This window comes from Jaculus jaculus, chromosome 17 (genome assembly GCF_020740685.1).
Source record: "Jaculus jaculus isolate mJacJac1 chromosome 17, mJacJac1.mat.Y.cur, whole genome shotgun sequence".
Classification (NCBI taxonomy): Eukaryota; Metazoa; Chordata; class Mammalia; order Rodentia; family Dipodidae; genus Jaculus; species Jaculus jaculus.
The window spans coordinates 6102501-6126590 of record NC_059118.1 but is presented as its reverse complement, the minus strand read 5'-3'; the positions used below and the strand labels follow the sequence as shown (position 1 = coordinate 6126590).

General features: G+C 54.2%; 1 protein-coding gene and 1 pseudogene across 1 annotated transcript in view; one reads left to right on the top strand and one right to left on the bottom strand.

Annotated features, from left to right (window-relative positions):
• Positions 1-19508, top strand: part of Dlec1 (DLEC1 cilia and flagella associated protein) — a 76314-nt gene extending 56806 nt beyond the window's left edge. The window contains exons 23-37 of the mRNA XM_045136947.1: positions 312-503; positions 1862-1932; positions 3765-3916; positions 7445-7563; positions 8048-8118; positions 11268-11470; positions 11558-11674; positions 11765-11890; positions 12455-12549; positions 12747-12831; positions 12990-13178; positions 17383-17544; positions 18359-18512; positions 18716-18839; positions 18924-19508. Of these exons, the coding sequence (XP_044992882.1) occupies positions 312-503; positions 1862-1932; positions 3765-3916; positions 7445-7563; positions 8048-8118; positions 11268-11470; positions 11558-11674; positions 11765-11890; positions 12455-12549; positions 12747-12831; positions 12990-13178; positions 17383-17544; positions 18359-18512; positions 18716-18839; positions 18924-19047 (1984 nt within the window). The 3' untranslated portion in view covers positions 19048-19508. The remainder of the gene's footprint in view (positions 1-311; positions 504-1861; positions 1933-3764; positions 3917-7444; positions 7564-8047; positions 8119-11267; positions 11471-11557; positions 11675-11764; positions 11891-12454; positions 12550-12746; positions 12832-12989; positions 13179-17382; positions 17545-18358; positions 18513-18715; positions 18840-18923) is intronic.
• The window catches only part of LOC101604855, a 6150-nt pseudogene continuing 1525 nt past the window's right edge, over positions 19466-24090 (bottom strand).

Genomic DNA, 24090 nt, shown 5'->3' with positions numbered 1-24090 from the left:
TCTTTCCACCTGGGGGAGCAGAGCCCCCTCTCTACCTGACACCTCTGTGTGACCCTTCCCCAGTACTTGGAGGCATGCTGTCCAGGCAGGTAAGAGGGCTTTTCATACAGGACCCCAGCAACTGAGAGACATGCGAGTTTGACCTCACCAGGGCTTTCTGTAGTTGGTGGCCTCTCTTGCCAGTGTGAGCTGGCAGGAAGGGCAGGCTCCATGAGGTGGGGTTTCTGGATAGGACCCATACCCCACCCAGGGTGGTTCTCTGAGCAGGACCAAGGGTGGCAGGTAACATAGCATCCATGGGCTGGGGACAGTGTTTCCAGCACACAGCAGTGGCCAGGCCACGCCAAGGAGCTTTGCCTGGACTTTGGCTCGAAGGTACCTCTGAGGACCTGTGTGACCCACCAACTCATCCTGACTAATTGCTCCCCGATAGAGACCCCTTTCACTCTCATGTTTGAGTACTTCGGGAGCCCCCAAAGCAGCCTGAGCAACAAGACCAGCCTGTAAGTGTCTCCATCGGGGGGTTTTCCAGTGTGCATGTGGCCATGGCGGGGGAGGTTACCCTGTTGGGCCTCTGTGGCTTGGGTGGTCAGAGGCTTGTTGGTGCAAGAGAGGGAGTCACAGGTAGATGTAAGGAGATGGCTCTTGTTACCCACCTCGCAGATCCCCCCCACAGATCCACAGTTGGGTCTGTGGAGATGCCGGCCCCTTCTTAGCCTGGCCTCCCAGGTGAGAGGCTCCTGAGAGCAAGCAAGGGGGGCGGGTGGATGCGGGAGCCATTTCCTACATAGACAGAGGGAACTGCAGGCGGTGGTGTGGAGTGAGGCTTGGGAACAGGGACTGCCCTGGACACGGGGTCACAGATTTGAAGTGACGGGCAGAAGGGCGAGGCGGGGAAGAGCTGTCACATGGACACAGTAGAAATCAGAGGCGCTGTGGCCAAGCTGGAACCTGGAGCGCCTGGGGTGTGCTTGTCAGTTTCCTCTCTCTCTCTCTCTCTCTCTCGCTGTCTCTCAGTCTGGCTCTTTCTCTCACTTTCTTTTCTTGTCTTTCTCTCTCTTTGTGGTTTGTGTCAAACCAGCTAGTACTGGGTCATAAAATATGATTATTAAATATTTAAGATTTTAGAATGGAATTTCAAAGGGAAAAGTGGGGGGGGGAGGGAGTGAATTACCATGGGATATTTTTTTATAATCATGGAAAATATTAATAAAAATTTAAAAAACAAAATAATAAAATAAAATAAAATTTAAAAAATATTTAAGATTTTTGCAAAACAATAACTTGAAATTAGCCAGGGTAAAAATACTTATATGACAGAAGATGGCAAAATCTATAATGTAGACTGTTTCCCCTACTGGAGCCCATGTACCAGTGTACAGTGTGACAGTCACCATCTAACCTACACAGGGAAGCCCGACCTAAAACCCACTGTGTGTCTGTGGGGAAGCCCCAGAAGTTCTCTCAGTCATGAGCTTTCTACTCTAGCCATTAGCATAGCCCCGAGGTGCTGGAAATAGGCCTATGACAAAATGCTGGCCAAGAGTTGGGGACGCGAGTCTGAGTTTGATATGAGCATCAGGGCCCTGGGGAAGGGATCCCTGACACAGAGCCCACCTCGATTTCCACTTCAGGGGGGGCAGTTCTTATAACTTCAGGGCGGCTGGGGGCTGGTGGGGAGGGTGGGAGCTCAGCGGGAACGGGCTAGAATACGAGGTCAAGGGAGGCCCTGCACGCTTCCCCGGGTAGGGCAGGCAAGGTCACCCACCCCTGCTGGGCACCAGCCTGCATATTACTAGCATAGCTTGGGACATGGGGGACTCAGCTACTCTGGTACTGTTTTCCATGTCCGTTGGTGAAGCCCCGACATGCCGCCGGCCCTGCTAAAGTCAGCACACATCAAGAAGCACTTGGCCAAGAAAGAGCACCTGGGTAAGGGACGCGGAGTGTGGCTGCTGAGCCTGGGGCCATGGCCAGCGCTGTTTGCATGCAGACATGCGTGTGGCATGCAAGCATGTGTATGTGTGTCCATATGCGTGTGGATATGTGCGTGTAGGTATAAATGTACGTGCATGCACATGCCTATGGAGACCCAAGGCCAACGTGGGGTGTCTTCCTCAATTCTCTATGATTTAACTTTTTAAATATTTTTTTTTTTTTTATTAGAGAGTGAGAGAAAGGGAGAGAGAGAGAGAATGGGTGCACCAGGGCTTCTTCCAGCCACTGCAAACGAACTCCAGACTCATGCACCACCTTGTGAATCTGGCTTATGTGGGTCCTGGGGAATCGAACCTGGGTCCTTTGGCTTTGCAAGCAAACACCTTAACCACTAAGTCATCTCTCCAGCCCTCCAGTTAAACTTTTTAACAAATATTATTTATTTATTTATTTGCAAGCAGAGCAGGAGAGGGAGAGGGAGAATGGGTAGGCCAGAATCTCTTGCCACTACAAACTCCAGACACAGATTCCACTTTGTGCATCTGGCTTCACATGGGTTTTGAGGAATCCAACCCAGGCCACCATCAGGCTTTGCAAGCAAGCGCCTTTAACCACTGACCCACCTCTCCAGTCCCATTTTAATTTTTACAATATTTTTATTAACAACTTCCATAATTGTAAACAAGATCCCGTGGTCATTCCCTCCCATTTTAATTTTTTAAAGACAGAATCTGTCATCAAGCCTGGAGCTCACTGATTTGGCTAGGCTAGCTAGTCGGCAAGTTCCCAGGGCCCTCTTGTCTCTACCTCCCCAGTAGTGGGATTACAGGCCTGTCCTGCCATGCCTGGTTTTCACATGGCTGCAAGGAATGTGAACTTGGGCCCTCGTGCCTCACAGGACAAGCACTTTACTGATGGAACCATCTCCCCAGCCACAGAGCTGTGTTTCCCACGGCCTTCTGAGAATGTGGACCAGCACCCTCACTGGGACCAAGGGCTCCTCTCTGTCCTCAGTGAGGCCCCCAGATGACCCATGCTGTCTCTGTGATGAGCCCCCTTTCCCTGCCAGGGCTGAGGCACGGCTTTGATTTGAACAAGTGGCAGCTCATTAGAGAAGGCAGTGCACGGGGACAGGCTAGCCAGGCAGGGCCATGGGAACTGGCCTGAGATGGCCACTTAACTAAAGAGAAGCTGGTGGCTCACCAAGGACCAGTGCTTTGCCAACACCCTGAGGGTTTAGACCTTGTGGTGGTTTGAATGGCTGTCTCCTAATACATTCAGGAGTTTTGTGCTGATGGTGGTGGTAGTTGGTTTGTTTGTTTGTTTTGTGTGTGGAGGGGATTCAAGGTAGGGTCTTGCTGTAGCCCAGGCTGACCTGGAATTTACTATGTAGTCTCAGGCTGGCCTCGAACTCATGATGATCCACCTACCTCTGTCTCCCAAATACTAGGATTAAAGGTGTGTGCCACCATGCCTGGATTCTTTTTATACTTTTTTTTTTTTTTTTTTTTTTTGGTATATTCAGTAGTTTATTAAAGCTGGTAACTTAGCTCTCCAGCTGCCTGGCTGGCGGAGGTGTCACTGTGGGTGGATCCCAGGGTCCACCTTATGGCGATGGTGGTGGGTTTTCTCTCTGCATGGACCTGTGAAAGCAGGCCAGGTTCTTCTGCCATTAGGGAACTTCCCCTGGGTCTGTAAGCATCAGTAAAGATCCCTTGCTCCCTAACTGTGCCTGGTCTGTGGGTTCATCCCAGCGACGCAAAGCTGACTGCACAGATGCCATCCTCAGGCCCAGCCCTGAGCCTCCATTCCTGGTTCTCCCCTAGATTTTATGGACAGCATGTTAGCTCACAAGAAGGGAGCTGCTTTCTTCCCTCACGTTTCCCAGGGTGTGCTGAGAGCCTACCAGAAGTTGAGCATTGGCATCACCGGCTGTGCCAACATGTGGGGCAAGTACTGGGACAACCTCCTGTGCACGGTAAGGGTACACAAGTGGGCACACGTCCTCTGGTCGCCTCTCCACCAGCCTCAGCCCTCAGCCTCCCGAAGCTCACCACATTGCGAAGTGACGCTCACCGATGTCCGGGTGGGCATTCGCATCTGTTGTAGCCTCTGGGGTCAAAACTGACATGGTTCAGGCAGGAGGGTTCCTCAGGAGCTGTGGAGCCCTCTCCACTTCGCTCACACCCCACCATGTGGTGCCGAGCTGGGGCCACAGTGAGGAGGGCAGGAAGTCGCGAGCTGTTGGCCAGGTCAGATCTGGAGAGAGGGAAAGGAGCTGAGGGCCGGGGACAGCCCTCCCGCTCTCGGCCTCGCTCGGCCCTCCGCGTGTCTGTCCTGTCCTCTCTGCTCCCTGCTCACTCCTTCACTCAGCACACACGGAGCCCCGCTACAAACATGGTGTGGAATAAAATAGCAGATGGTGCCAGCAAGGAGCGCGCGGCTTACTACAGATCAATGACATGTGCACATGAGACCCTACCCTGTTTAACATAGGTCTTTGTGAATGATTTAGTAAACCAAACTTGTTAGCTATAGTAGATACTCACTTTAGACTATTTTTCTTCACTTTTTATTTTATTTTATTTTATTTTATTTATTTATTTATTTATTTTTGTGTCTCCTAACAGAATTTTATAAGGATAAAACAAGGCCAGGGCACCCAGAGGCCATCTGTGTAGACTTTTCTTTTTTTTTTTAATTTTTTTAATTTTTTAATTTATTTTTTCTCAATTTTTATTAACATTTTCCATGATTATAAAAAATATCCCATGGTAATACCCTCCCCCATCAACACTTTAGACTATTTATAGTATCTATGACAAGTCCTTGACCTCAAAGGGAAAAAGGCTTGAGTAGGTGACCCAAAGAACAGCAGCCCACGTGGCCAAGAAACACACAGCTCTGTCAGCATCTCTAGTGATGGAGGGGATGCTGAGTCAACTAATCATGAGACCCTGGCTTTGACAGATCAACAAGGTCTTTAAGAATTGGTGAGGGCCTGGAGACATGGCTCAGGGGTTAAGGCGCGTGCCTGCAAAGCCCAGTAACCCAGGCTGTCTTCCCCAGTTCCAAGAAAAGCCAGACGCACAAAGTGGGGGTCGTTTGCCATGGCTCGAGGCCCTGGTGCACCCACCGATCTTCTCTCCTCTCTGTCTCTCTCTCCTCTCTTCCTGAAAACAAATAAATCCAGGTTGGTGGAGAGGGTACTCCTGAGCCTGGCGGTGGGGGATGGTGATGGCTACGCAGCTCCTGGAAGCAGTGTGAGTGGATCAATGACCCCCCACCACGCTGCATTTTCATGCCAGCGTTGCTCGTCCCAGAGGAAACAGTGTGAAGATCCGGGCTCATCACTGAGGGCGGACAGCACTATCAGGCTGCACACCTGCAGTGGGGGCCCCTAAAGCCCACCCACAACGCTACCAACCAGGGGTGTCCAACCTTTTGACAACGTGACACGAGGCTGTCACCCACAAATGTTTTGGGCCACATGCATGGCTGTCCTGGAAGGCATGTGGCCCATGGACCACAGGCTGGGCACACCCGCTAAGCCTTATATAGTAAAGTTCTCTCTGTTGCTAAGAAAAGAAAAAAGAGGCTGGGTGTGGTGGCGCACGCCTTTAATCCCATCACTCGGGAGACAGAGGTAGGAGGATCGCCATGAGTTCGAGGCCACCCTGAGACTACTTAGTGAGTTCCAGGTCAGCCTGGACTAGAGTGAAACCTTACCTCAAAAACACAAGCAAAAGAGAGAGAGTGACCGCTCAAGTCTGTTAGACAGGAAGGAAGGGTGTAGGGCTGCACACTAAAATGGCAACAGTGCCAGATGTTGAGGCACATCTGTAGTCCCAGGGTTCAAAGTCATCCTCAGCTATCTAGTGAGTTCAAGGCCATCCTGGACCACATGAGAACCTGTCTCAACATACATGAATAAATAAATAAATGTGACAGCAGGCCCTGCTTGGGGGTAGGATTACAAGATTACTTATGATGTTCCTAAATAGATGAGCATTTATTACATTTAATTAGCATAAAGCTCTTTCCATGTGGAGTATATGGAAGTCTGGCACTGGGAAGGGGCTCAGAGGGGAAGAGCCCTCGCCAGGCTAGCGTGAGGCCTGAGAAGCACACCTCCACCCCCACGTCAGAGTCTGCACGTGGCCACACGCAGCTGCTGCAGCCCTCGTCCTCTAGTGGGCAGAGGGTGGGCAGATGGGAGACTTGCTGGGCTCCCTGATCAGGTTGTCTCACTGACAAACACTGGCAGCTCAGTTGACTCAAGGAGACAGGGTGGAAGGCGCAGAGGACACTCTGCTTGTCCGCGGGCCTCCACATGCGTGCGCCTCTGCATACATGGGCACACACCGTGCATACGCTTGCCACATCTGCTCCACACCACATGCCTTCTACACGCACATGCCCCCCAAAAAGAGGGGACAATGCCTACAGCAGTCAGAAATCACCTAACCAAGAGCAGCTTGTGGGTAAAAGGGTTTATTTTGGCTTACAGACTCGAGGGGAAGCTCCACTATGGCAGGGGAAACGATGGCATGAGCAGAGGGTAGACATCACCCCTTGCCAACATCGGGTGGACGGCAGCAACAGGAGAGTGTGTCACACACTGGCAAGAGGAAGCTGGCTATAACACCCATAATCCCAGCAATAGACTGACTCCAAGGAGGCATTAATTCCCACATTGCCTTCAGTTGGGGACTTAGCACCCAGAATACTTAAGTTTATGGGGACACCTGAATCAAACCACCACAATACCAGAACCGATCAAAGGAGCTATCAGGGACCAGAGGCTTGAGGCTGGCGCATCACTGGAGGTGGCTGGCGGGGGGGGGGGGGGGGGGTGCAGGGCAGAGAACAAAAACGTCCGGGGAGGGGAGAGATGAGCAGGGAGGACTGGGGTAAGGCAGCCCAGGGTTGAGATGTCTGTGCGGGAAAGTGGGAATTGGCGGTGATGCTGGGCTGCCGGGCTCCGCTGGCGGGGGCAGGTAGTGCTGAGGGAAGGACCAGGCCTGCTGGTTCCTCCCAAGGGGTCAAGGAGGAAGATGAGCGTTGGAGGACTCAGACCTCTCCTGGCTACTGGAGAAAAACCACACTGAGTCGGGAGTCTTTTCGAGGCAGGAACTCGCTTTATTGCTATGAGCAGCTGCCTATATCATGTTGGGGACGAAGGCGGGGATTTTAGGACGGGGGGTGGTAAGGAGGTAAGGGCCAGTAGTAAACTGTAACTATTGAAATGGTAATTACAATTGCCACGGAGGTGGCAGGCCAGAAGCCATTAGGCATCTTGCTGAGTCCTGGCTGGCCAGAGACAGGTCGCCAAACTTTAGCTAGGCTCAGGAAGTTCCACTAGACCCCACGCCTGGGCCTTTCAGGGCCCAACACTGGGCTTAGCTGGGAGCAAGCTGCGGAGATGCTGGGCTGGCTGGACACGGGGAGGCCTGGCACGGAGGGGTTGCCACAGCGGCCGGTGACCAGAGGCTGGTGTGCGCAGGTGGGCGACCTGCCGCTGATGGTCATCCCGGTGCACATGGCAGTGGTGGGGTGCCCTGTCAGCACCGTGAGGAATATCCACTCCATGGCTCACCTGTACCAGAAGGAGCCTATGATCAGGTACTCACCCTCAGCCTGTCCTCCTCCATGCGCCCCTGAAGCCCTCCACCCTCCAGCCTGGGTTGCTTATGCCAGCTCTTGGCTTCCCAGCTGGCACAGGTTCCCTCTGGTGCCACCTTTATAAAAGGAAGTTCCAGGGTGGCACATCCCTGAAAGAAGCATCAGGGGACATGGCCACCACCCTCCACCATTTGACTATCTGTGAGGACTTTGAGGGGGGGCAGAAAGTGGTCCAAGGTGGCACCAGACATGGGCATGTTGACACGAATGAGCCTGGACCCACCCGACCAGTGCAGCTTGGGAGACGGGGGTGGGGAACAAGGTGACGGTTTACCTGGCACTGTCTGGGGAAGGCCTGAAGCCCTGGGTCTTGGTGTAACTAGGGTGACAACGGACCACTGGTGCCTCACTGTCCCATGCTCCCCTCAGAAATCTCCCTGCCTGTCAGGTGAATGCTGCATGGATCTGGCCTCTCTCCCTCCAGGTTTGGGACCCAGGTCTCCGGAGGAGACACCGTCTCCAGAACCCTCCGCCTGTATAACTCGAGCCCCTGTGGTGAGTCGCTCACGCACTCATCGGGATGGAGGGCCTGGAAGAGAGGAAGATGGGGCTCAGAGGCGCCCATGACCAGGACTGTGGCTTTCAGGTGGTCTGTGGCTCCCGAGGGAGGCCTGAAGGCCCAGGTAGAGCAGTAACCCTGCCAGTCCAGGTTGTCAGAGCCACTCCGTCCCTGAAGACGGGTCTTTGCCTCACCTGGGCTCTGCCACGGTCAGTGGGGTCCAGAGCCCGGCTGTCACCAGGGTCACGGCACTTTGGAGCAGACATGTCCACAGGGTCACTTTTCTCATGCCTCCAGTCAGCATTCCCTGAGCTACAGGCCAGTTGTGTGGGGGCTGGAGACACTAAGGGAACAGGACAGCAGGGGCTGTGCTCGCTCGGGACACCCACCCTGACAGCAGTGTGCCCCGTGCAGCGGGCCAGTGTGCGAGCGGAAGCTCCGGGGGTAACCTCTCTTCCCTGCAGGAGCCACTCAGGCTGAACTGGGGGGAGAGGGCCAAGCAGTGAGGACAGGAAGGATGTGTGGTGAAGTCACAGAAAGATGTAGACATTCAGAAAAGAGGAATGCTGTAGCAGTGACCTTATCGTTGCTGGAACAAAACACCTGACCAGAAGCAGCTTATAGAAGGAAAGGGTTTATTTTATTTACTTATTTATTTGCAGAGAGAGAGAGAGAGGGAGAGAGGAGAGGAACAGACAGTGTGTTTGCACCAGGACCTCCAGCACTGCAGACACACTGCAGACACACGTGCCGCTTGGAGCACGTGGCTTTACATAGATACGGGGGAATAGAGCCCAGGTAGGCTTGGCAGGCAGGTGCCTTCACCGCCGAGCCAGCTCGCCAGCCCCAGGGAAAGGGTTTTCTTCTGCTTACAGTTTGGGGGCATGTCTCAGGGCAGGAGCAGAAAGCTGACTCACCCACTCGCAGAGCAGCAGGAAGGAAGGAGGAAGAAGAGCTGGCAGGGGTCTGGGCTAAGGAACCGCCAGGCCCATCCCCAGTGACACACCTCCTCCATCCAGGCTGCACCCCGCAAAGGCCCAACAACCTTCCCAAAATGTCACCAGCTGCGCCACCATGCCCAGCTTATAAATAAAAATATTTTAAGGAAGCTCTCAAAAAAAGGAAGAAGAGCCAGGCATGGTGGTGAATGCCTTTAATCCCAGCACTTCGGAGGCAGAGGTAGGAGAATTGCTGGACCAGAGTGAAACCTACCTCAAAAAAAAAAAAAAAAAAAAAAAAAAAGGAAGCAGAAAAGTAAATGACAAATTGGAATAAATCATAAATAAGATGAAAAAACTATGTGGACTGGACTAACTTCCTATTAAAAGATAGAGAACAAAAACAAAAAGAGAGAGAGAGAAAGAGAGAGAGAGAGAGAAAGAAAGAGAGCAACTGGACAGGTGATGTAGGCCTGTAATCCCAGCTACTTGGGAGAACAAGGCAGGATGATCACAGTTCAAGACTTACCTGGGTGAGTTCAAGACCAGCCTGGGCAACTTAGTGAGACCAGCCTCAAAATGAGAGGTGAAAGAAGGACCAGGAGACAGCTCAGGGTTGAGCACTTGTCTAGAGTGAGCAAGGCCCTACATTCAGTCCCTGGAACTACAAAGCAAGACAAAAAGCCCAGAGAAAATGTGTTTGAGCTTTCCTTTTGCCTATGTGTATGCGTGTTCATGTGTGTGAGAGCACATGTGTGCAGATGCATGTGGACCTGTGTGCATGTGGAGGCCAGAGACCGACAGCAGGTATCTTCCTTGATCTACTTTTCATTCTTTGAGAATAAAACTGAACCTGGAGCTCACTGACTCAGTTAGACTTGCTAGCCAGTGGGATGCTGGGACCATCTTGTCTTTGCTGCCTCGGAGCCACAGCCAGCTGCCCGTGTGGACTCCGGGGATCCGAGTTCAGGTCCTCATGCTCGTACGGCAAGCACTTTAACAGCTGAGCCATCTTTCTAACCCAACTTAGGTTTTGCAAAAGTTAAGCTGCTGGGCTGAGACTGTCAGTGGATCAAGTGGTTCAAGTGTTTGCCTTGCAAACACATGGACCTGAGTTCAATCCCCAGTTACCACGTAAAATGCTGAGTGTGGTGACATGCACTTATAATCCAAGTGCCAGGGTGGCCAGGACAGGGGGGGTGCATGGATTTCACTGGGCAGCCAGTCTGGCTTACTTGGTGAACTCTAGGCCAATGAGAGACCCTGTCTCAAAAGATGTGCACTATATTACTGAGAATAACACCCAGTTTCCTGTGGCCTCCACACACATGCACACACACACACACACATGCACAAACACGCACACATACACAAAAGGAACAAGTTCAGCTGCCCAGTGTTTACGTCACAGTAGAGATGAAAGCCGAATACCAGTAATGAAGGGATCCACTAGGGTAATATTAATATTGTATCCTCATTAATATTATAATATTAACATAAGGCAAGGTGAACTTTTATTTCATTATTTATTCATTTATTTATAAGAGAGAGAGAGAGAGAGTGGGCATACCAGGGCCTCCAACCAGTGCAAACAAACTCCAGATACACAGGACCATGTTGTGCATTTGGCTTACATGGGTTCTGGGGAATTGAACCTGGTTCCTTAGGCTTTGTAGGCAAGCACCTTAACCACTAAACCATCTCTCCAGACCCACAAGGTGGACTTTAAAGTCAGCAGTATTAAACTAAGGGAGCCAAAGAAGAACTCTACAGTACAGAATGAGAAGACCCAATGTGCAAGTGCATGGAGCAATAGAACAGGCAAAACATAATTAATGCAAAACTGGAGATGGAGGAGACAGCAGACTACGCCACACTTACTGTCTGCAGAGTCAGTAGCTCAGGAGTCTCGGTCTCCCCAATGGATGCATCTTCTCAGGGTTACCAATGCAGCTAAAAATGTCAGGCTTGGGCTCTGCACCTTGCCACTGAGCCCGCTGTCTCGGGAGAAGCCAGCCTTGGAATCGGGGTGGTTTGTGAACAGGATGCTCCCCAGAGGCTCATGTGCTTCGAGTCCTTGCTCCACAGCTGGTGACACTTTGGGAAGGTTGTTGGGCCTTTGCGGGGGTGCAGCCTGGATGGAGGAGGTGTGTCACCAGGGGTGGGCCCCCATCTTCACCTTATTCTCCACCCCTTGTATTTTGCAGACATCCGCCTGGACTGGCAGACCTATGTTCCAGAAGACAGGGATGACCGGCTGTTAGAGCTGCTGGTGCTTTACGGGCCACACTTCCCACTGCGGGACCATGCTGGAAATGAGCTCGTGTGCCCTGAGTCCCCAGAGGCCAGCATACTGTCATCCGCAAGCCCCTTCGACAGATCAGAATCCAGCCAGACAACCCCTTCTTTGGTGAGCAGGGGAGTGGGGTGAGGTGGCCTGGCCTCTTGGTCCAATGAGGCGTGGTCTGCGTGAGCCTCAGTGACTCCTTGGTGTTAGATGGAGGAGAGCTCCACTACCAGCAACAAGGCACAAGGACACATCATCTCAGTTATCCTGCAGGGGCATGAGGGGGTGCCCTCTGACTGCCCATACCACATCAGCCCCAAGCAAGTGGTGAGTCGGGCAGGGCTGGGTGCTCTCACAGAGCTGCCCCAGCCTGTGGGTGGGCACTGGTCAAGGCTGAGACAAGTGTGTCCGTGCCAGGTGGTCCCAGCTGGAGGCAACAGCACCATCTGCGTCTCCTTCACGCCCACGGTGCTTGGCCCCACTGTCCTGGACAAGGCGGTGTACACCGGCTACGCCCTGGGCTTCATGAGCTTGGACAGAGTGGTGAGCAGCCCATCCTGATAGGTGGGGAACCATGGTCACCATCTCTCTCCCCTGGGTGTCCCAGCGCCTACTTGGCCCAGGGACCTATAGGGTTTGTGAATGACCAAAGACCACGCAGGACCACTGTGAGACAAGGAAAAAGCTGTTTACTGGGGCCGGAGCTGCGGGCTGTCTCATGGGAGGAGAGAGCGGAGCACAGCCCGCCTGAGTTTTCAGGTCTGGGTTGTTCAGTTGGGGGAAGGTGAGGAAGGAAAAAGAACTTGTTTGTTAGGTTGAATAGAAAGGTTGCTGTAGGGAGATCGTGACATTGACCATTTAAAATAGCCAGGGCGTGACACCAGACCACTGACCAGGTGATGTAGGAGATAAGGGGGCAGGAAACCATGACCTGGGGCATTGTTAGGCAAGGAGGAGATAATGACCAGGTAATGTCTTGAAGACTGTGGGCAGTCCACTTCCCCATGCCTCCTTCAGCATTTTGCTGACCATGGGGACTCCATCTTGGGAGCCCGTCCCCACCTAACAGGACCACCAGTGATAGCGGTGGTGGATTGGACTCTGCAGGCAGAAAGGGAGATTCCAGGCCGGAGGCAACGTCTGCAGGACTTCGACGTGGGTCCCCTGAGACTAGACCTGCATGGACACGTGCGGCGTGCGCAGTGAGTCAGCTGGGCTGCCCTGTCCCCGTCCGTCCCTGCTATGGGAGCAAGCTCAGTGTCACCGGGGTGGCCAGATAAGGTCAGGGATAGGAGAGAGAAGGAATGAGCAGAGAAACACTACCAGGAACCAGGGTGCAGGGAAGGGCAGATAGGGAGCCCAGGTGTCTTGCTGCCCAGCAGTACCTGTCACCCGGCAGGCTAAGTGTAGAGCTGGATAGCAGTGGCTACTTGGAATTCCGGTGCCAGGCCAGCGACCTCATCCCCAGTCAGCCCTGCTGCGGGGTAAGTATGCTGCCACTGCAGCCCTGCCAACTGACCTGGGCCTCGGATGGACCCTTGACCTTTCTGGGGCATAATCTGGGCCCCCTCCCCAGAGCCATGGGCCTGAGGGGAGGGGGAGCCCGTGCGTCACTGCAGTCTCCGGCCTCTGTGGCTGCTAGGTGCCCAGCGAGCTGCTCACCACCCGCCACCTGAAACTGATCAACACCACGGAAATCCCACACTACTTCCGGCTTCTGGTCTCCAAGCCCTTCTCTGCATCTCGACACGGGGCTGCCAGCCGGGGCCGCAGAGCCAGCCGGCGGAAGAGTGAGGAGGAGCTGGCGCTCAGCTCCCAGGAGAACATGCTGGTCAGTGCAGCCCGCGGCCCCCGTGCCCCGCTTTCTCACGGGCGTTCAGGTCACACACCCGCACACCCTGCTCACATGTCTCACCCAGGTGCAAACAGACTTGCGACTTTCCGCCCACAGGCCTTCCTGGCTCATACCCGGAATGACAAAACAGATGTAGTTCACATACCCATATGTGTTCCAGAAACACTGCCACATATTCTGTGTGTGTGTGTGTGATGTCCCCAACATCAGTGCCCCGGTAGAGGTCAGAGGATACCCATGAGCATACCTCTACTGCACACCTGACTCTCCTTTCTTACATCCCCTTGCTCAAGGGTTAGTGCCCTGCCTCCGGGACACCCCTGGCTAAATCACCACAAATGCAAGGCGTTCCAGGGCCCAGGCTGACTCACCCTCTTCTAACAGCAATCACAGGAGCCCGGGTTTCAGAGGTGGGCTTGTCCTGGAAATGCCAGGGCCTCACTGCCCGCCATCAGCTGCCACTTCCTTTTGTCCTGAGGCGCCTGACATGGGGACGGGCCGCGGGCCTGGTGGAGGCGGGTGTGTGCACAGCCCTTCCTACACGGCAGCTGCTGGGCAAGCACGTGTTCACCAAGGACCGCTGGGCAGGCAGTGGGCCTCTCCTGCCCCGCAGGCCCTTTCCCCCCTTGCTGGCCTCCCTGTCTGCCGATGGCTTCAGCACTCCAGCGGGGCGGTGCACTTGCACTGCACATTCTGGGGTCAGCTTGCCCACCTCTGGGGCCTCAGTGAGCAGCCACGTGTTTCCAGATGGGTCTTTCATTTCCAGTTCAATGAGCATGCAATGTGTGCTGGCTGATGGAGCTCTCCAGGACCTTCTCGTGGAGGTCAGGGGGGCCAGTCACGGATCACAGAAGATGGCAGGAGCGCCCTTGACCACTCTGGGTACCCTCCTTCAGACAGCTAAAAGGGAGGAAGGGCCCAGAGTTCAACCAGGTCCTATTCCACTAGACCAGGCATTTAAGTGCCCCTGGAGGACTTCTGGTTAAGATGGTGGTGTAGGAACCACACCAAAGCAGCCTAGGGGAGAAAAAAACCAAAAAGAAAAAAACCCAGCAAAATACACTCTTCTACTAAGAAGTGAGGTATATAAGAAATTAAAATGGCAGCAGAGAAGTAGGAGAGATCCAGAGCATCCAGAGCCCACACAGGCAGGCAACAGCGGCTCCAGCAGCAGCAGTACCAGGTCTGCGGGCCACAGCTGCCAGGCTCGGCTTGAGCCACAGGAAGAGCCAGGTGAGGGGATTTTCCACTCACACCGGAGCTCTTGGCACACTCAAGAAACATGGAGAACCGCAGTGAGCAACAGGAGCAGATCACAAGGAAGAGGATCACGTGGACCAGCGAGAGAACTAGAGCCACCATCCACAGCCTCCCCTCCCCCACTGCCAGTACAACAGCCAGCAAGCACCAGGGGAAGGGAGATCACAGCACCCAGCACTGGTGACCAGAGCAGCAATCTAACGACCCAGCCAGCCTACCCACAGTGCACCAAAGAGGAACCCAAGCAGGAGCGCAGCATAACTGAGACCAAAATCATCCCAAAAGGTAACTGGGATTACACCTGCCAAATAAGCCTGGTATATAGGCTTGAATTAGAAGTCCTAATTGCACCTTCCATATCAGGATAAATTATAGGTTAAATCTGATGGATGGTCGGATTTGCCATTCTTGAATAAGCTATATTTTGGGCTTGTTATTTGTTGTGTCTTGATTTATAGCAGCTTTGTTTCCTCTTCTGTTATACATTAGGGAAGGGTCCCACTTGGTCACAAGCTGACTTGGAACCCTCAACAGACAAGAAATCTTAATCTCCTTGTTGACAGGATTAAGGTTGTGAGGCACCACACACCCTAAGGGACAGTGACTTTGTGAAAGGATCTGGTTGTCATAATACCTACTCTTGCATAAATACTCTGTGCTGGTTTTCATGAATGAGTACATTGTTTAGTTAAATTTTAGAATCTGCCTGTATTTTGTTCCTCTTAGCCTACTTGAATACTCTCATAACAGGCAAACCCAAAACCTAGGTTCATTTTTGTAGATACTTTGAGAGTCTTGAGAGACACGCCTAGCACCTTAAGCTCCTACCCTGAAGATCTATAACATCAGATTGATTGATACACCTAATAATACTGCATCTAACTAGAAAATCCAAACATTAAATTAATCCAGGATGCAAAAAATATACATTATAACACAAGAAACACCAAAAATCAAGACAATATAAATCCACCAAAAAGTATTAATGCATCAGAAATGACCTCCAGTGAGAATGAGTTAGAGGAAATGCCTGAGAAAGATTTCAAAAGAATGATTATAAATATGCTCAAAGAAGAAATCAAAGAGGAAATCAAAGGAATCAAAGAAGACACAGGACACCAATTTAATGAAATAAAGAGGTCAATACAAGACATAAATAAGGAAATAGAAATAATAAAGAAAAACCAGTTAGAATTACTAGCAATGAAGAACACAGTTAATGAAATTAAAAAAAAACTCTGTAAAAATCTCACCAGTAGAACGGATGAAGGAGAAAACAGAATATCTAAACTAGAAGACCAGGTGGCATACCTAATACAGTCCAACAAAGAGAAAGACAAACTAAGAGGAAAGTATGAGTGGGAATTTCACGATATTTGGGACACTATGAAAGATCAAACATAAGAATTCAGGGTATAGTAGAAGGAGAAGAATTTCACTCCAAAGGCATAGTAGGCATTTTCAACAAAATCATAGAAGAAAACATCCCCTAAATTGGGAAAGAGGTGCCAGTGCAAATACAGGAATCCTTTAGAACACCAACCAGACAAAACCTGGAAAGAACCTCTCCTCACCATATTATAAATAAAGCACCAAACATACAAACCAAAGAAAAATATTGAAAGCAGTTAGAGAGAAAAATCAAGTTACCTACAAAGGCAAGCCCATCAGGATCACAGCAGATTACTCAACACAAACTTTAAAAGCCAGAAGGGATTGGAGTGATGTATTCCAAGTTCTGAAAGATAAATGTCCCTGTTGGCTCTGTGAAGACCCAAAGGTTCCCAGAAAATGGGCATCACACAATGGCCTTGCATCTCACCCTGAGGGTGCACAAAGTACCTAGGCATCTGGCAACACCTGATCCAAATTACCCATTTCCCTTGAGCTCCCGTCCTGCTCACGGCATCCTCTCTATGTGCAGCTGGCTTCATGTGGGCACTGGGGAATTGAACACAGACCAGCAGGCTTTGCAAGCAAGCACATTTAACTGCTGAGCCACATCCCAGCCCTTGTGCCTCCTCTCCTCTGTATAGTGGCATTTTATCTCAGCGACCATCCCTCACTCTTGCCCAAACCAGAGCTCTACCCTCTGCATCCTAAACCCCTCTCGGTGACCAGCCACCAAGCCGTGCAGATGTCCACCCCATCTTCCAGTACCTCCCACTTCTCCCCATCGCAACACACACACCAGTGGTTTCCAACCTTGACAATATACCAACAGCCTTAAAAAACGCTGGTGACAAGTGCAAGCTCCCAAGCCCCACTTCCAGACAGGTGATGGTCAGGGCTGGGTCCCAGGAATCCGCCTCCAGTTGATTCTGATGTAGTCTATGGCCCACCACCTGAACATGCCCAGACTGGCCTAAGTCTGATGAGCTATGGGGCACTGTCTCTGGGGCTTGGGAGCCCAAGCCCCACCCTGTTTTCCTCAGACCCCGCGTGCAGCCTTAGCCCACCTCTCCACGGCGGCCAGAGTGGTCCTGTGGGAAGAAAAGCTGGCTTGGACATCCCATGCCTCAGACCCCCGCCGGCTGTCACACCCTCAGCGTAAAAACAGAGTCCTTCCTCGGCCCATGGGCCTCACCTCAACCCAGGCCACGCTGCGTGGAAACAGTCGTCTCCGTGTCCTCACCCCTTCCCATCTCAGTCTCCCAAGGGCAGCGAAGGCTTGGTTGCTCTCACAGCAGGGTGGTGGGCAAGACAGCAGGTGCCCGGAAGGCGCCTGGGAACTGAACGCACCACACAGGGGCGCTGCTGAGCTATGTGCAGGGCGGCCGCGCTTGCAGGGACCCAGCGGGCTGCACGGGACGGTGACTGAGCAGGCCCGGCTGGGTCTATAAGAACCACAAGAGGTAAGTCGGTGAGGACACCTCCCCCACCAACAAACTAGGGTGTTGCTGTGTCCCTGTCTGTTCAGGTGGACGTGTCCTTCTCACTCTCCCTGGAGCTGTTGTCTTACCAGCGGCTCCCAGCTGACCAGATGCTGCCTGGAGTGGACATCCAGCAGAGCACGAATGGAGAAAAAGAGATGGTGTTCACTCGGCTCCTGCTCCTGAGGTTCACCAACCAGACCACTCAGGTGCATCACGGGCTGCCCAACCCTCCAGGGAGGAGGAGGGCACCCAGCTGGGCTCTGTGGGCTCTGGGGGGGGGGAGCACCTCGGCCCTGCCCTGAGGGTGCAGTCTGTCTCCCAGGAGGCCGGTGGCTGGGAGAAGTCAACCATCCTCGAATATCTAAGGAGCTCAGAGCTGGTGGAAGGGCTGGAGCGCGGGAAATTGAGGATGCTTTCTAAGGGAACCAGTGAGAGACCCAGGGGTGGCCTGATGGATGGAGACAGCAAGCACCTGAGGGACATTACTTGGGTCCTGTGGGACCTCGGGGTGAGCTTCGGTGGTCAGAGGTCACAGGTCGGTGTGGAGCTGGGCCTCAGGTGAGAAGTTGAAGGAGTGGCCAGGAGACATGGAGGGGCTGCCGGGGCTCTGCAGCAACACTGCCACACAGGAAGAGACTGACCACGGCAGCTTCTGAGGGTGACTCACGGTCCGCAGGGGCTTGAAGGACAAGGCCACACGGCCTAGGACCCAAGGAGCCAAAGGCCAGATCTTGAGCTTTCGAGGAGAGCGGAGCTAGAGAGTGAAGGCGGGCAGATGACCCACTGACCTACCAACCGGGGGAGGGGGGGAGGTACTTCTGGCCTGTGCCATGCCCCACCTCCATTCTCTGGCTTTGCTGGCAGTGCCAGCCCCCTCACCTGCTGGCTGTGCTCTGCTCAGCAGCATGAGTATGTGGGGGTGGCAGGGTTCCATGTATGCCAGGGACACCAGCTTGGAGCCCCACCCAGATGGGCAAGGACGCTTCATCGCTAGCTGAGTCACAGGCTTGGGTCCCCCAGGAGGTGCCCCTGAGGGCCACCGTGGCCGTGCCGGAGCTACAGCTCTCCACCAGCTGGGTGGACTTTGGCACCTGCTACGTGAACCAGAAGCGCACCCGGGAGGTCTACCTGATGAATCTCAGCGGCTGTCAGAGCTACTGGACTGTGTTGATGGGTAGGTCATGCCCTCCCCTCTGCCCGCTGCTCTCTGGTAAGACTAGACGAGACCCTGCAGGCTGCCCAGGGCTGGTGGCATAAGGCTAGGTAAGGTGTCACCGGCGTGACACCTGGCAGGTGGGGCTGTCGGGGCAAAATGAAGCCTCGTAGGATCACATAACGTGGGACTGCAGCTGATGTGAGGTCTCCTTCTGGGTGCAGGAAAGCAGGAGATGCACAAGGAGGCTGAGGCTTTTGGGGTCTTCCCCCATAGTGGGTTGCTGGAGGCCCGACCCACCAGTGCACCCCCGACCTCCGTCCTCCTCCAGGTGTTCTTCACTCCCAGGTAAGAGCTGCTAACCAGCCTCCGGGCAGCCGCCCAGTGTCTGGGCACTGGCCGCGGCCCCTGACCTCCCCCCCCCCCCCGCAGGAGCAGTGCGCCCTATGAGTCCACGCTGGCGGTGGAAGGCGTGCTGGGGGAGAAGGCATGCACCCTGCGGCTGCGGGGCCAGGGCTCCTACGACGAGAGATACGTGGTGCCCCACCAGCTCTGAGGCTCCCCAGCCCCTGCCCTGAGAGACTCAAAGCGGCCAGGAACGAGGTGCAAGGCCGCTGGGCAGGGACATGGACTTGGGGGCTGGAGGAGCTCCTGGGATGAGGGAGCCCCTTCCTGGGCAGTGGTGTCAGCTGAAGCCCTGCGTCACAGTTGCGGGGAACTAAAACATGGCAGAGTCCACGCCACTGTGGAGACAGTGGCACCCAGTCACCACACAGACGGCACACAGTCCAGCAAGGTGACAGCGGCCCCTGGAGCAGCCGACAATCACAGAAATGATGGGTCACACATTTACTGTGTCCACTGAACCCCTCATCCACGAGGCCACTGTCCCCACTTGTGTCCAGGGTGATCCATGCTACCCAGTTCAGGGTTGGGACATCCCAACGCCCCAACAGCTAGCTCTTGTACTGTGTCATCAGCCATCACACTTTCCTAATTAAAGTGCCAGGGTGTGTCCGCTTGTTCCCCCAGTGCTGAGCGCCCCACGTGGACGGCTTCCGCGTGTCCCTCCTGTCCGGCACAGCAGGACTGGCTGGGCGGCGCCTCCTGCCCGGCCTCAGTTCCCGGGGTATTCAAAGACAGCCGCGGCTCCCACCCCGGTCCCCATGCACATGGACACCACGCCATAGGCCCTGGGGAGAGGAGCCTGTGTTGGCCACAAAGATGCCAGGTCCCCAACCCTCGTCCCCTCCAGGCTGAGCTCACGGCCGAGGCCTGGTGGACAGAGGTGCAACCCCAGCCGAGAAGACGCTGACTGTCCACAGTCCCTTCAGCCCCAGGAAGACGGGTCTCCCCCATCCCCAGTTCAGAGTGCCTGTGTGAGCTGACCTCCCCCAGCCCTGGCCCTCAGACACCCCACATCGGACATCCGCCATGACACCCCACAAGGAAGGGAGTAGCCTCACCTCTTCCCGCAGCGCTTCAGGTCGTTGAGCAACGTGATGACCTGCTGGGCCCCAGTGCAGCCCAGGGGGTGGCCCAGGGCGATCGCGCCCCCCAGAGGGTTCACCTTCTCGGCGGGGATTCCCAGCTTCTCCACACAGTAGAGGGCCTGGAAGGGCCAGGGCCACAGCTCAGCTCTCAGCTCCCGCACCACCCAGGGCCCAGGCAGCACCAACACGCGGGCTCACCTGGCTTGCAAAGGCCTTGTTGATCTCGAAGATGTCTATGTCGCTCACAGTCAGCCCTGTGGTCAAGGCCAGACCAGCGCTGACAGCGGCCCCTGGGCAGGACTTGGGGTCTCCCTGGGCCCTCACCCCAAGCACGGGCCCCACGAGTATCAGGAGTTTGTCTCTTGGGGAGTGGATCCCAACAGTGGGGTCGAGAAGGCCTTGCGTGTGGGATGCCAACCTGCCCCACCTTCACTTGACAGTACCCACAGGGCAGGAGTGAGGTGAGCCACCTTACCTGCTTTCTCCAAGGCTGTGGGGATGGCATAGGCAGGTCCGATGCCCATGTCATCAGGAGGGACTCCAACCATGGCGTAGGACCACAGGACCCCAAGGATGGGGAGGCCCAGCTGTTCAGCCTTGGACCTCCGGGCCAGCAGGACGGCAGCTGCCCCATCACTCACCTGGCTGGTGTTTTCTAGGGGAGCAGGGGAGGTGGCATCAGGGAGAGACAGTTCTAAATCTCTCAGCCACAGCCCACCTAGCTTGGCCCCGCCCGGCCCGGCCTGTGCTCACCGGCTGTCGTAGAGCCCCCATCCTTGAAGGCAGACTTCAGCTTGGCCAGACCCTCCATAGTGGTGTTTGGACGAATGCCCTCGTCCTGGGACACGGTCACGGTCTTCTTGTTGCCCTTGTCATCCAGGACGGTGGTGGTCACGGGCAGAACCTCAGCATGGTAATTACCCCTGCTCTGAGCTCTCGCTGCCCTGTCAGCACCGTGGATGTGAGGCTCGGGCGCCCCCAGGTCTCTTCCTGCCTGACCCCAGCTTCTACCAAGGCACGTTTGAATGACCTTGGTCATCCTGCCCGAATCGAAATTCTATGAGCATGACCACAAACTCTCCAGCATATGTACATGCGATGACCTGACCCCGAGATGTTAAGAATCTTGCCTGGAGATGCCACCTGGTCCAGCTCTGTCCCTTCCCTTGCTGCCCTCTGTCTGCACAGCTGGGTTGGCCAACATAACCTGTCACTGCACAGACAATGGGAGCCTGACGCAGGCCTGCCCCACAGGCTAAGGGCTCTAGTAAAGTGGCCTTATACTCCAGGCAGTGGTTGGGGCTGGAGAGATGGTTGCTAACAATGCAGGTTCAGTTCCCCAGTATGCAGGTGACGCCATATGCAAAAGTGGCACATGCTTCTGGAGTTTGTTTGCAGTGGTAGGACCCCCTGGTACCCGTTCATATTCTCACTCTCCCTCCATCTTCCTCTCTCTCTCTCCCTCCCTCTCTCTCTCTAATCAATAACTTAAAACAAAAAAAAAGGAATAAGCAGCGGTTATCATGTCTACACCTCACATTACAGTCAGTGATCACCGAGCCCTGGTCTTCACTATGTCCCAAGGAACAAACGGGGAGCTGAGGCCAGCTAGGGAGAAGACACTAAGACATAAGACAGGGTTCCAAGTCAAAAAGAGGCCCTATCAGGCGTGATGGCACACACCATTAATCCCAGCACTTGGGAGGCAGAGGTAGGAGGATCGCCATGAGTTCAAGGCCACCCTGAGTCTGCAGAGTGAATTCCGGGTCAGCCTGGTCTAGAGTGAGGCCCTACCTCGAAAAACCAGTAGTAGATAAATAAATAAGAGGCTCTGGAGCAACTACTGAGCAGTGACACTGAATATTGCCACCCCGCAGCTGGAGACGGAAGGCTGGCTGGTCGCTCCGTACGTGGCCTGGTCAGTTCCAGTGAAGACCGCCAGGGTGGCCTCGCAGCTCGCGCTCCAGCTCTGCCGACGTCCCAGCCGGGTGGCACTCACTTCTGCTGGACGTCAGTGCGAAGGCATCTCGCCTCTGCCGTGAGATGCCGAACCGTTCGGCCACGTTCTCTGAGGTCAGCCTAGGACAAACAGCAAAGAAGTGGCCATGGGTCTGGGGGCCTGGGGGCTGGGGCTGTGTGGTAGGGCTGTGCTTATGCCCCTGGGCACCCAGAACAAAGGCAGAGAGGCTAGAACATACCCCAGGGACAGAGCTGAGGACTCAGGCGGAGCGGGGGGTGAGGAATCCAAGCTGACTAATCCCATAGAGACTCATTCTTCAAAGACACCCTCTTCTTGGGGGAGGCATCCTACACAGAAAAGACCGTCCCCTGGGTCTGAGCTGCCTCGCCTCAGCTCAGAAGAGAGCGGCAGGATGGACGCCAGGAGTACCAGGTGGCCACACTTGGTCAGCTTCTCCTGTGGTTTTCAGCCTGGCCTTGGAGACACAGGATGGGGGCAAAGCCAAGGCACTGCCCACTGCCAGCTTCTCTCTCCCCACGTCCATACATGGCACCACGGATGCATGCGGTGGCCAGAGCTCACAGGCGTGGCTGCAGGCCACGGTGCTGGCAAGACCAAATAATTTTCCCATGCTGCATCTCATGGGACCCAAGTCTCTCCCCTGCATGTTTTAGGAGTCAAAATCTCTCATGCCCTTGTCAACTCAAGGCCTCCAAGGCTTTGGGACCGCTGCTGCCATTCTCCCCGGGACACAGCATCTCAGTGGGCAGGGTAAGGAGGGCTGTGTTTAGAAACCCAGGGGCTCAGAGTAGACTTGGGGCGGGGTGGGGGAGTCAAGGATACATACAGTTTTATGCCCAGTCCCTGGGCAGCACATGAAGGAGGGTAAGGTTTGGCACTGTAAGCCGCTGTGAGTAGAACGCTCCTTGGTGTCTGCTCCAGGAAAGACACTGAGGGACACAGACACGCATCTTCCCGTAGACACTCACCCCATGGGATCAGGCGGCCTCGGGCCTCCTCACTCTCAATCAGGCATGAGGAAATACTCCCAGGGTTCCCTCACTGGGCCAGGGACATGGACTGCACCCTGAGGAACAAGAGAAAGAGGAAGTTGAACCTTCTAAGAAACCCTCGGGGATGGCCAGACATGTGGCAAGTGCCAGAAAGAAAGTAGCCTATGATCCCTCGGGGTGTCCAGCAAGCCATCTGGGAAGCTTGGGCAGGGCAGGTGGCCAGTACGGCAGAGCAGAGGCGGCCCCCAGACGCAGCACTGCATCACATACACTGCCAGGGCCAGGGCCATGCTGCCCAGCCAGGAAGCTGGCAGCACTAAGAGGCAGCCTGCCAGTGCCCTCCGTGAACACGTGGGGCACACTCAGCCTGGCTCAGCCCTCGATACCTGCAAGTCGGAGGGAGAAATATCTGTAAGTCAAGCGTGTGTCAAATCTGAGTTCACATGAAAGAAAAGCTTTGACCCAAATAGACAAGTAGATGGTATGACTCAGAGGAAAGCCAGGTGACCAGTGTACAGGAATCAGAAAGAGTTGGGGGAGGCGGCCATGAAGTCTCACGAACAACAAAGTTGTCTTGACTATGGCTCAATGCTGAACCCAGGGCCTGGCACACGACAGGCACACACTGTGCCTAAATATATATATATGTATGTATGTATGTGTATGTATGTATGTATGTATGTATGTATATACATACACACACACACATACATACATACACACACATACATACATACACACACATATATATTCTTTTCATTTTGAGAAGAGGATCTTGCTAAGATGTTTGGGTTAGTCCTGAACTTGCTATGTGCTCTTGCAATCCTCCTGCCTCAGCCCCTAGACAGTAACAGCACACAGCTGAAGCAGGCACGGCCTTCTGCGGATGAGGATCCTGATGTCGGAGTGGCAAGGAGCTACCCAGCCTGGACCGCGACTATGCAGTCTGGTCCCAGAGATCACCCTCCACTGGGACACCTGGGCAAGCTGCACCATCAGAGGATAGGGGACAGTCAAGTTGCAAGGTGGACATCCGTGAGACCCAGGTCCTTTGTGCCACCACCATATCCAGCTTGGGAGTAGAAGCCACTGGAGAGAATGGGCACACCATAGCTTTCACTCACTGCAAACGA